At 33.1% G+C, this 13,085-nt stretch overlaps 1 protein-coding gene across 1 annotated transcript in view; it reads left to right on the top strand.

Annotated features, from left to right (window-relative positions):
- LOC111057803 (pancreatic triacylglycerol lipase-like) overlaps positions 1-7,514 on the top strand; it is a gene marked incomplete in the record, with an annotated part of 80,803 nt that extends 73,289 nt beyond the window's left edge. Inside the window, 1 exon segment of the mRNA XM_039419676.1 lies at positions 6,830-7,514. Coding sequence (XP_039275610.1) covers positions 6,830-7,076 — 247 coding nt within the window.
- Positions 7,515-13,085: the final 5,571 nt, after the last annotated feature.

Genomic DNA, 13,085 nt, shown 5'->3' with positions numbered 1-13,085 from the left:
CAATAGATTCGTCCGTACAGATTCGCGCGAAAAACCGTATGCACACATGCCTCGGCAATCACTGTACGTCCTTGTGGACGCGTTCCACGTATGCCTCGGCATTCAAAAAGCTATCTGATTTGCAGACGACACGAAGACATGACAGATGTAAATTTTCCACATCATGACAACAATGGCGTCATTCCATCATTGAAGATAATAATTATTACAAAATGCTGTATCATTTATTTCAATGACTTGTATAATAAAATCGAAAATAAAACTCAACAAACGATGTTGGTGGGTTGAACGATTGTAGGTTGAAGTAAGGAAATAAATTGCTACATGACATAAGATATAAAATTGTCAATTCAAACTTTATTAGGATGTCAAAACATTATTTTGTTAATATACTGAATCTAATTCAACTAGTTATCCAAACAAATGATACCATCATGAGGGAAGCAATAACCTTACAAGAACGATTGGCCCTAACTTTGAGATTCTTGGCATTAGGCGATTCATTTGTTATCTATTCTGAATCTCAAAAAAGGAAATTTCTACAATAATTCCAGAAGTTTTGATGACCTAATCAAAGAACTTAACACTGTCCTACAAAATTGACAGTCTTCTTTAACGAAATTAGCCATAAATTGAATCAAATACTGAATTGCTGCCCATTTTAAACTAACTCTGCTCATACACATGACAAAACAAGATTCTCCAAGAAATTAGCTTCAATATTCACCTTTAAGGAATACTAGTTCAAAGTTTGAATAAATCTCTCTATGGATAGTCTAGCTATCTAAAACATATAATATCATATTGAAGATTACAATTTCAATTACCAACTCTGATTGATAACTTAAAACAAACACAAGATGATTTGATAGCCACAGTAAGATAATATGTGAGCTATACTTTTTTGTAGAGAACCCTGTAGAGAAGCTATTTTCACTTAAATTATGCAGTTCTAAATTTGTTAATCATGATACAAATTATATACTCCATGCATGTTTCTATTTAAATATTTGATAATCCACATATCCTACAAAATTACAAAAATCCTACAATTTACAATATTAGTTATTGGATCACAATTTGATTTGTCATTCATTAACCTAATTCATTGGAATTCGGTTATGACGCCTTCAATGTCTACGTTTTGCCTCACCCGTATGGCAAAAACGCATCGACACGTACATTCAATGCTTGCCCGAGGCGCCTTTGAGCACGCCAAAATACCGACAGGGTTCCGGTTCGCCCACATGCCTCAGCGAACAGTGTCCAGACGTGCGAATGCAAGCCCATACACGTATGCTCACCCGTGGCAAACGTACGTGTGTACACCGTTTTAGGCGAAACAATAAAGCCTTGTACACACGTCCGTACAGATTCGCGCGAACAATCGTATGTACATATGCCTCAACATTCACTGTACGTCCTTGTGGACGCGATCCACGTATGCCTCGGCATTCAAAAAGCTATCTGATTTGCAGACGACACGATACATGTTAAGATGTAGATTTTCCACAACATGACAACAATGGCGTCATCCATCATTGAAGATAGTTATCACAAATTGCAGCAGTATCATTTTATTTCAATGAATTATATAATAAAATCAAAAAATAAAACTTGACAAACGATGTTGGTGGTTTGAACGATTGTAGGTTGAAGTAAGGAAATAAATTGCTACATGACATAAGATTGACATTTCAAACTTTATTAGGTTGTCAAAACATTATCTTGTTGATATACTGAATCTAATTCAACTAGTTATCTAAACAATAATGATATCATCATGAGGGAAGCAGTAACTCCACAAGAACGATTGGCTCTAACTTTGAGATTCTTGGCATTAGGTGATTCATTTGTTGGTTTCCAATATCTATTCTGAATTTCAAAAAAAGAAAATTTCTACAATAATTCCAGAAGTTTTGATGACCTAATCAAAGCACTTAACACTGTCTCACAAAATTGACAGTCTTCTTTAAGGAAATTAGCCATAAATTGAATCAAATACTTAATTGCTGCCCAATTTAAACTAACTCTGCTCATACACATGACAAAACAAGATTCTCCAAAAGATTAGCTTCAAGATTTACCTTTAAGGGAATACTAGTTCAAAGTTTGAATAAATCTCTCTATAGATAGCCTAGCTATTTAAAACGTATAATATCATATTGAAGATTACAATTTTAATTAACAACTCTGATAACATGAAACAAACACAAGATGATTTGATAGCCACAGTAAAATAATATTTGAGTTATACTTTTTTGTAGGAACCCTGTAGAGAAGCTTTTTTCACTTAAATTATGCAGTTCTAAATTTGTTAATCATGATACAAATTATATACTCCATGCATGTTTCTATTTAAATATTTGACAATCCACATATCCTACAAAATTACAAAATCCCACATTTTACAATTAGTTATTGGATCACAATTTGATCATTAACCTAATTCATTGGAATTAGGTTATGACGCTTTCAATGTTTTCGTTTTGCCTCACCCGTATGGCAAAATCGCGTCCACACGTACATTCAATGCTCGCCCGAGGCGCCTTTGAGCACGCCAAAATACCGACAGGGTTCCGGTTCGCCCACATGCCTCAGCGAACAGTGTCCACACGTGCGAATGCAAGCCCATGTATAATAATATACAAGTATAATAATATACATAGTATAATAATATATAATAATATAGCCCAATACACGTATGCTCACCCGAGGCAAACGTACGTGTGTACACCGTTTAACCGGTAAGAATGTTCTCTCTGAATGTTCTTCTACTTTGTGGGCTAGTACCCTGACGCAAAAATCCGCCATCTTGTTAGGAAGCGCCGCATTGAAATAGTATTGATGGTATCGGATGGTATCGGATTGATGGTATTCGGATCACTTTAGTGATCCGGATCAATTGATCTCATTCACTGCCACGAGTTAATCAGAAGAACAGGATTGGAACTTCCCAAGGTCACGTGACGTGTCTAGTATTTGCGTAATGTAAAAAGCATTGGTTAGATAGGCGTTTGACTACAAGTTTCCATTCTGTACCTATTCTGTGGTATTCTGTACCTATTCTCTCTTCCTTTCTTCTCTGTGACTAGACTAATGTAGCTTTTAAACAAGACCGGTAGATGGCAGATTTATTCAATCTCTGAACCAATAGAAATAATAGAAAATCATGTTGTTCAGCAGTTCAGGAGCAACACAGGGATTAATGGGTTAATGGAAGAGTGTTCTGTTGAAGCCGAGTGAGTTTGTGTTTTACGGGGTGTAATTTTTCCGAGGAAAATCATCATCATGGTTGGAGCAGAGCAACTGTTTACTGATATTCTGGAGGATATTTTCTCGCATCTCGAAATAAAGGACTTAGTGGCCTGCAGTGCAGTGAATCGTCGTTGGTATGAAGCAGCTAACAGCATCAAGCTGTGGAGAAAATTTATGAGTACATGGCTGCCAAGTGATGCGTGCTGTGAACTTCACGAAAACAATAATTCTTCTATTATTGAAAACAATTTTGATCCCTCTCTCAAGCTTGCGCCATCCACTTTACCAACGCCCAATCCTCTCAGAAGCATCTTTCAACAAAGTCATCAACTGAAAAACAACTGGTGCAATAATGTTATCACAGAATATAATTTGGATCCAAAAATGTATGGTTTCAGATTTGTGATGGATGGGAACAAAGTTCAGTATCCATCAAGAGTCCCTCAAGATTGCCTCCTTTTTCCTCTACCAGGAGAGAACAAATTTGGGAGGAATGTTATTAAATTATTCCGCTTTGATTCAGGGCTGAAAATGATTGGTACATTTCTATTGGACTCTAAATTTAGTCATGTGCTGAACATCTGTGTAATGAGGGATTATATAGTATGGGTTCTGAAAGACAGCAGAGTTCAATATATTGCACTCCCAGCATGCGAAAAGTGTTGCGATTCATTGGACAACTGCAGAGTACAAACTTTAACAACATTTGGATTGGATGGTGTAGATTTGAGCCTACTAAGAACCAGTCATTATCTCACAATGGATGCTAATTACATTGTTTTTTCAGACAATACATTTCTGTACGCCTGGAGTAAAAAATCACTGGATTTAAAATTTTCTTGTTCTTTACCCGGTTATGGCCCTGATGAAATATACTATGATGATGGATACCTAGTTATCAAAAAGCTTGTCGTAATAAACCGGTTGTTATCAACCACTTTGGAAATCTACAACTTTGAAAGTAACGTTCAGGGAAAATTACAAACCCGACTCGATTTGGAAGCAGGTGTTATTGTGAGTTCTATCGTGGGCTCTCTAAACTACATTGTATTGGTATGTGGAAGACATATCCAAGTGCGCCGAAAGCATAATATAGCTGAGCTGATATTCACACACTACGAAGATGATGATTGTCAAGCGATTGGGAGAGATTGTTTAGTGGTTTCCGAAAACTCATTAATCTATCAAAAATGGATCTCTGTCTTCGTTAAGCATCTAATGCAAATTAATATTTCATCAGGTGACATAATACCCATGAATTCCATTGATAATCTTTTTTCGATTTCTGAAGCACATTTTTTAATCGATAGTCTTGTCTTGTTATTAGATGATCAAAATAATGCTAAAGTTTGGGACTGTAAAAAGAATAAATTGGTCGCTCACAATCTGTGCACGTTTCAGAGAGATGCGATTTTTGGTAGAATTAATGGACAATTGTTTTGTGTTACTGGAAAGTGGTTGATAACCAGGGTTGGCATGACGACAGGAATAAATTTCAAAATTTATAGAAATACGGTAAGTGGTTTATAAGTGTTTAATTTATAGATTAGCACTCATCTATTTCAAAATTCTCCATGACAAACTGATAATAAAGTTAATAATTCGTTTTTGAACAATTTTTGACGACACTACAAAGTCAAGGTTTTGAATAAAAGTTATTAAAAACTAAAACTTACATGTAAAGCGGTTTCTGATTTTGAAATCCATTTTTAACACTAGTAACTTTTATTCAAAAACTTGGCTTCAGTCTCTTCAAAAGTAGTTCAAAAACGAACTACCGTATAGAATATAGACTTCATCATCCTCAGTATATCCTCAAAATTTCATGAATTTATCCGTTACCAATAAATTAAAAAGTATCTTTTTAGTAAGTTTCAATTCCCAACGTTATCCCATAAATTAATGACAAAACAAGTTTTTTTCTGAGAAAGGCTATTCAATTTGGTAGCTTGATAATATATAGGTAGTATTTGGATGTATTCAATTTTGAGGATACTTTCCTCACGGTATAGATGATAAATTACTTAATTTATTTTAAAATATAAATTTTTGAGAAATTTTCCATTCTTAAATTACTTGATTCCCAAGTAATTATCTTAAAATTGGATAACTTTCTCAAGTTTGCATGTTCAACCGTTTATTTTGATAGCTTGATAGTGGTATCCAAATAAAAAAATCACAAGTTGAAAGTTTCCAAAAACTCTACGCACAGCGTCAAGGATGTGCATCAGGCTTTTGTAAACTTCTAATGATGGTGACATATATAAGAGTTTTCTATCCAATCGTAATAACTTTCCAAGAAATAAGGATAATAATAAATAATAATAGCCTATTTCCAAGAAAATAACAATTATAAATGCTTTTTCTTTTTGAGGTATAAAAGTTGAATTATTTGAAATGATTCATTCCAATTCTTGTAGTAAAATAAATTCATTAGATTTTTGAGAATAGATTCTTCAAGGTATTTCTCATCGAATGACTTACCTTAGTTAGGCTACTATATTTCGTAGAATAGGCTACTATATTTCAGAGTCCAGCGTTTTGAATATCACTGTATAATGTGGGCTATTGAGCATACAGACCCAAGGCTCGGTTTCTAGGACTCTATAAATCTAATGGGGAACCATTTAATCGATATCAAATGTAGAGGTTTAATGATTTATAAGATATTCATAAAGTGTAGGTCTTCTTGGAACCGGGCCTGAGTACATAGTATATGTGTATAAATTGTATATACTATAGTGAGGTTAACGTTATAATGAGATAGGAGAAAAGCGTGTTGTCGATTCACTCTCTACGTGGTCACTGCCTTAATAGAGGATATGGCTGATACCGGTATATCTAATGCAATATTATCTCAAAGTAAAAGAAAGCAGTTCGGGATGGAAAACTGGAAAACAACATTGAAGAATTATATCAACTGTTCATTCTTGTTTAAAATAATCAATTCAGATCAAATCAGAAGATTTCACACTCAACACTAAAACTGCTGCAATAGTCGTGGGGAAATGCGTAAACTTGTTTTATTATAATCAAATTAAAGAGAATTTGATGGTCTATAAGTTTATAATGAGCATGGATTTTCCAGTAGATTTCAAATAGATGAGCAAAAACAGCAAAAAATTGAAGGAGAATGAGTTTATTAAAAAATAAAATGTCACACCATTAAGAGTGGATATCTCGAAAAGAAAAAATATAGAAGAAATTCTAGAATCAATATTGTAGGAAGTTGTGTAAGCTTCAATTTTGTATAGAATAATCATGTCCATAAGATGTATAATTTCGTGTTATATCAGAGTTACGGAGGTAGTGGTACCTTCATTGTATTATCATTCATCCCATCATCATCACCTAGGCTTAAAATACTTCTAGAAAGTCGCCTTTGTAAAAAAATAATTAATAATAATATATGCGAAAAACCAAAAAATGGTACATTTGAACCACCCCCACCCCCTTAGCACAGGGTGTAGTGGTGGGGACTTTTGACTTTTTTTAATTTTCTTCCAATTTTTTCCCTCTATAACCCTTCGTTGACTGGACTATTTTTCTATAATTGTATTTTTTTCAACAGTAAACGAGCCATCGAAGTGAACACAAAGCTATGTAGCAGCGGCAACAGGGACTATGCGGATGTGCCATCTAGATCGTCGGTGGTGTTCGTCGACACTTGCACCAGTGCCAAGCGGACGATTGGCGACGAAGTCAGTCAGTTGAGTCAGCAGAGCATCAGCAGCAGTCAGCAGCGTCAGCAGGAACAACAAGAGCAGATACAACAGCAGCAGCAGAATTCCATCCAGCAGACCCCTTTGCTGCTCTAGTCCCCCCCACCAACAAATTCAAAGTGAAAAAACTATCTACGATAGAGAACAGGTTGGCGGCCGTCAGTTGTTATTCATAAGTATGATGCTAATATAGTTTGAAGTAGGCCGGCCCAAGTGCCACTATAGCATTGTTCACTCTCCAAATGTGTTGAAATTTCTCAACTTTTTATGTAAATAAGAGACTACAACAAATGTGAAAACCTACGTCTAGGAATACCGTAACAATATAATATTGTAACGAAGCCCTAGGAAGGATTAAGAAACGCATCTACCAATATATTCGTTAGCTACCGTACATTCTAATCGGAAAAGTTAAGGCTGTGCAAAGGCTAAAAATAAACTTTCTATTGGTGATATTTTTCAAAGTTTTTTGATTCGTATACCATCAAGCTATCAAAATAAAAAAGTTTTCTCATGAAAACATTTTATTTCCGATCATTACTTTTTGAGATATGAGCGCCTAAAGTTCAAATTTTTGGGACAGAACATTTTAAATTCGGTAAAAGATAAATCCATATGAGATTTAGAGGATAGATTCTTCATGGTATTGTTGATCTAGTAAAACAAAAATTTTCTAAAAATATCAATTTTAAAGATAGTTATTTTGGTTATTTTTAGTAAATTGAATAACTATCTTTAAAATTAATATTTTTAGAAAGTTTTTGTTTCACTAGATCAACAATACCATGAAGAATCTATCCTCTAAATCTGATGGGTTTATATCGTACCGAATTTGAAATGTTCTGTCCCAAAAATTCAAACTTCAGTCGCTCATATCTCAAAAAGTAATGATAGGAAAACAATTTTTTCCTGAGAAATCTTTTTCATTTTGATAGCTTGATGATATACAAATAGAAAATCTTGGAAAAATATCACGATTAGAAAGTTTATTTTTAGCCTTTGCACAGCCTTAATGTAAATAAGAGACTACAACAAATGTGAAAAGTACCTATGTTTAGGAATACCGTAACAATATAATATTGTAACGAACCCCTGGGAAGGATTAAGAAACTTATCTACCTACATCCATTACCTAGGTACATTCTAATCGGATAAGTTGTTTTCTCTCCTTATCCTATCTACAATATAATTCATTGTAGGCTACTACATGCATCCATTGAATGTTATCATAGAGAAACAATAGCTTGAGTAGATATCCCATGGTATGAGGCGTTTATGTCGCAACTTTTACTGTTATCTCAAGTCCATAGTCAACGTGTAGTTCTTTCCCGTGATGCTGTGTGACGCTGGTAGTCTCTCATATTGTGCCATTCATACACTCTCACCCCGCCAAAACATTAGAAATCATCAGTAATCGACAATAATCGGCTTGAGATAACAGTAAAAGTTGCGACATAAACGTCCTATAACATGGGATATCTACTTACGCTATTGTTTCTCTATGGTTAAATGTTCTAAAAGTCTTCTACATAACTGCAAAAGTTGCCTATATTGTAAGCGTACATTTTAGCCCACATTATTTGAGTTTGTTCAAAAAGAGTAGGCCCAATTGATACAAAATTTGTGAGACAAACATGCTCATTGGAAAGTAGAAACATTGATTTTGAATGGAAAATTGGTTTAGTCTAGTTTTAAAGCCATGCCTAGTCCAAGTTTATTTTTTTAATAGAATCGAATCAGCTAGTGGTTTAAACTAGAAGCTTGATGCATGATAATGAATGTGTCCATAGCTTGATTTAAACAACCAACGGTTCAGTTGATTACTTCACAATGAATACGGTCCCAAGCCTCTTCTTATTTCATTTTTCGCAAATTTTGATGAGATGTAATTTTTCATGTAACTATTATATCGATTGTCTTCAGTTTAATTGTACTTTGAGACAAGTCAATACAGAGTTTTTGAGACTGATATCAGAGAGAAAATATTACAATTGTATAATTTCCTCTCTGCTGATTAGATAATTTACCCTAGATAATTTATCAATTTTCATTTCGGCAAACAGTTGAATCAAAATTCATAAAATAATTATCACATTACAAATCTTCATTCTTATTTCAAAATTTATAATTTTGTTATAAAAATGTAATCAATTTTGTTTTTTAATAGCTTACTATCACTTATCCATAAGCATATGACCTCTGAGTCTAAGATAACAACTGAGTCTATTTCCTACTTAAGGCTGTGCAAAGGCGAAAAATAAACTTTCTACTGATGATACTTTTCAAAGTTTTTCGATTTGTATACTATCAAGCTATCAAAATGAAAAAGTTTTCTCAGGAAAACATTTTTTTTCGATCATTACTTTTTGAGATACGTTCAAATTTAAAATTTTTGGGACAGAACATTTCAAATTCGGTAAGATTTTGCATGGTATTGTTGATCTAGTAAAACAAAAATTTTCTGAAAATATCAATTTTTGATGAAGTTATTCAATCTACTAAAAATAACCAAAAATAACTTTTAGTTTAGTTATTTCACTTATAAGTTATTCAATTTACCAATAATGACCAAAAATAACTTTTAGTTTAGTTATTTTTGGTAAATTGAATAACTTTCACAAAAATCTATATTTTCAAAACTTTTTTGTTTTACTAGATCAACAATATTTATCCTCTGAATCTCATGGATTTATCTCGTACCGAATTTGGAATGTTCTGTCCCAAAAATTTAAACTTTAGGCGCTCATATATCTCAAAAAGTAATGATCAGAAAAAAAATGTTTTCCTAAGAAAACTTTTTTCATTTTGATAGCTTGATGATATACAGATCGAAAAACTTTGAAAAATATCACCAGTAGAAAGTTTATTTTTAGCCTTTGCACAGCCTTAAATAGGTAGAAAATAATATTTTTACTGCTAAATAGAATGATTTATGTTGCTACAATAAGTGGTCTATTGAGTCTAGAAATTATTCCAAAAAAGGGTATCATTCATTAACATTTATGAGAGTTAGCATACTCCACTTATGATTTTTTGTACCATGATAAGCAGTATTAAGATGTTGACCAATTTCAGGCAAATAGATACCGTTTCAATAGCTATTGTTTGATAGGTGACAATAATGTATGTTTGTAAAAATATTGAAATTAGTGTAGTTCCAAGGATTTAATGAATTTTGTATTTGCTAAGTCTGTTAAAATTAATATAAATAATGTAGGTGAATAAAAATCAAATAGCTTTGATAGACAATTTAAAGCTAAGTAATAAAAAATCGGCTCTTCACTCTTATTGTTATTACAAAAAATATATGTTTTCGGCTTATATACTTCTTGTGGGCTATTTTCATGTCAACTAGGCTATTATTACTATTTGTGATCTTGTTGAAAAACTATTGCATAGAATTTAGTAGACTTTAACAGAAAATATATGTTACAGTTTACATTAATATTGTGTATAGTGATCTTTTTACGTTATTTGTTGTTATTGGATTATTTGATGTTAATTCATGTTTAATAAACGTTAATAATTTGAAATCACTTGATAGTAGTCTTTCTTGTCTTAATTTTATTTGCCTGAATTTTGTATTTGCTAAGTCTGTTAAAATTAATATGAATAATGTAGGTGAATAAAAATCAAATCAAAGCCAAGGCCAGTGGCCTGGTAGTTGCGGTAGAATACCGAAGGACTGTGGATTTGATTGAGAAATCAATCCGATTAATCATTGGATTAAAATTATTGTTAATGTCTTTTTACGAAGAGTTACTGATATCCTTATATCATTTTATTCCAGACATGTCTAGCTTTGAACATTTTTATCCAATTACACAAGTTTCAAAAGAAAATGTAATTTTTAATGGGTTGAATATCCGAAATTATGCGGGAGAGTGATTCAAGCAGGGTCCTCTCCCGAAAATATGTTGGTAATGCACTTCACACTAACTGGCAAATTTTTATTACCGGGTTCTAATAATGTTTTTTTCTTTTATCAGAGATTGACAATGGTGTAATAACCGAAACCGGGCTTTCTAATTATCAATAAATCAGTGGTTTTTTGACAATTTCTTAGTCTTTTTCATTCAATTCTAATAAATTATTATTTATACTATTTCCGACTATGTCAGGATTAAATGAATCATTGGGTCACTAGTATTATTTTGTATAATTATTTCAACTACCGTACGGTATATATTTATATGTTTCACAACAGAGGGCAAAATATACAATTTAGTGTAGGACTAAATTATTATAGGTTCAAAAATGTTTTAAAATTTTTGGCTGAAAAATGATGAAATTATTAAATATAGACCTCCTAAAGTACTCTACTCTAGTGTGCTGACATTGAGATCTCTGAAGTATGGATTTTTTACTGTGTTGTGAATTGTGAAGCAATCCGAGAACCTTGTGAAACTCAAGTTTCTGACAGAGTCAGTTATTTCCTCAGCCTGAAGATGACCAAGTGACAAGATCGAAATGTCGTCACTGTTAAAAAGCACAGTAAGTGTTTCCATTTTGAAAGTGTTTTTAATTCAAAGTTTAAATGATTTTTCATTCTATCAATAAAATAATTATATTCGATTGCAAAGTAAAACTATAGATTTTTTAGGTCATGATTATCGAGATTAATTAGATTAGGTACCCGTATACAGGCAATATTTTCCTCTTGTTACGATGTAAAAAAAATCAGAAATGGTAAGCTATTTATATTTTGTTTTTCAAAGCCTATTATTGAAAAATTCCTAATGATATTTCTTCGTTAGGGCAACCAAATAATACGTTGGTGCAAAAACTACCAATGTCAAATTTTTTCAAAAATGAGTTTAATACCTACACTAATAAATCACTAACATCGATTATTTTCATTGAAGTTGCTTTCCATGACGAAACACTATATAATAACTTTGTTGAAGTTCTGACACTGTGTTACTAGTAAATATTTGAAAAAACACTGACTTTTTTTGGAGTCTTGAGGAATGCATTTCAATCCTGAAGAGGAGCTTCATCAGCCTCTCAGCATCAGGCTGATGAAGCTCCTCTTCAGGAGTGAAATGCATTCCTCAAGACTCCAAAAAAGTAAGTGTTTTTTTTCAAATATTTACTAGTAACACAGTGTCAGAACTTCAAAAAAGGATTATTTTCAGTTCCAGAAGTGCCAATGTCCTATCTCAAAGCAATAAATAGTCATAAAATTTATACTACCAATGTCATGATTTAGTAAGTTAGTTTTAGTATTTAGTAATTATTCCACTCTCAGAGTGTGAAAACTACCAATGAAGACATATTTTTTTAGATTGTCATTGATACTCCGTGCCAGAATTACCCATGTCGACTTCTGCACTTCTAGCACCGAGGAAGTAAAGGGTATGCTTTTATTGCGCTTTCATTACACTAGAGATGACCACCAGAATTAAGCGACCCCGTTGGTTCTCACACGATTCGCCAGTCGGAGCCAATCCTTGTGTATATGCTGCTTATACACGCGAGTTTTCTTCTTTTCTATAGCTAGTGATTGACCTAGCTAGAGATAAACTTTGATTTCTTTAGGCAGCCTCTTTTGAAGCTCTAAAAAAGGCGTGAGAAAGAAGCGTGGCTTCTCTCCTCGAGAAGCCTTATGAGGAGCTTCATTATATGTAGACCTCTCCCCTCATCTTCACTATATACCAGCTGTACCGGTATCAGTTATCTTCTATAGAAGGCAGTGGCAAGGCAGAGAATTGGTAACGCTGTTCTCCTACCTTTCTCCACTGCCATTTATATATAAAGTACCTACCGTAAGTGAACCTCACTAGAGATGTACCTATTATTTATCTCATTGAGGGTGGAAGGGGAAAGGGTATATACCGTATTACATAATATATCATTTGGCTTATGAGTCCCAAATTCTGCCTTGGGGTCGGTGGTCAGGAAACGTATAGGCTAAATAATATTCAAATTAATTATTGTAATTTTATATTTTTTCAATAAGGTATTATTTTTCCATTGCAAACGATATTGGTTACTCGACACATCGATATTCACCTTCAACCTTCAAAATCCTCGTTCTAATAGTATCGAACAATTAATATCGATACTATCAGACAGAGCAGATCGATATTCATTATTTGATAT

This window comes from Nilaparvata lugens, chromosome 1 (genome assembly GCF_014356525.2).
Source record: "Nilaparvata lugens isolate BPH chromosome 1, ASM1435652v1, whole genome shotgun sequence".
NCBI lineage: Eukaryota > Metazoa > Arthropoda > Insecta > Hemiptera > Delphacidae > Nilaparvata > Nilaparvata lugens.
Note: the sequence above shows the minus strand (reverse complement) of the source record. Positions and strands in the feature narration are given on the sequence as shown.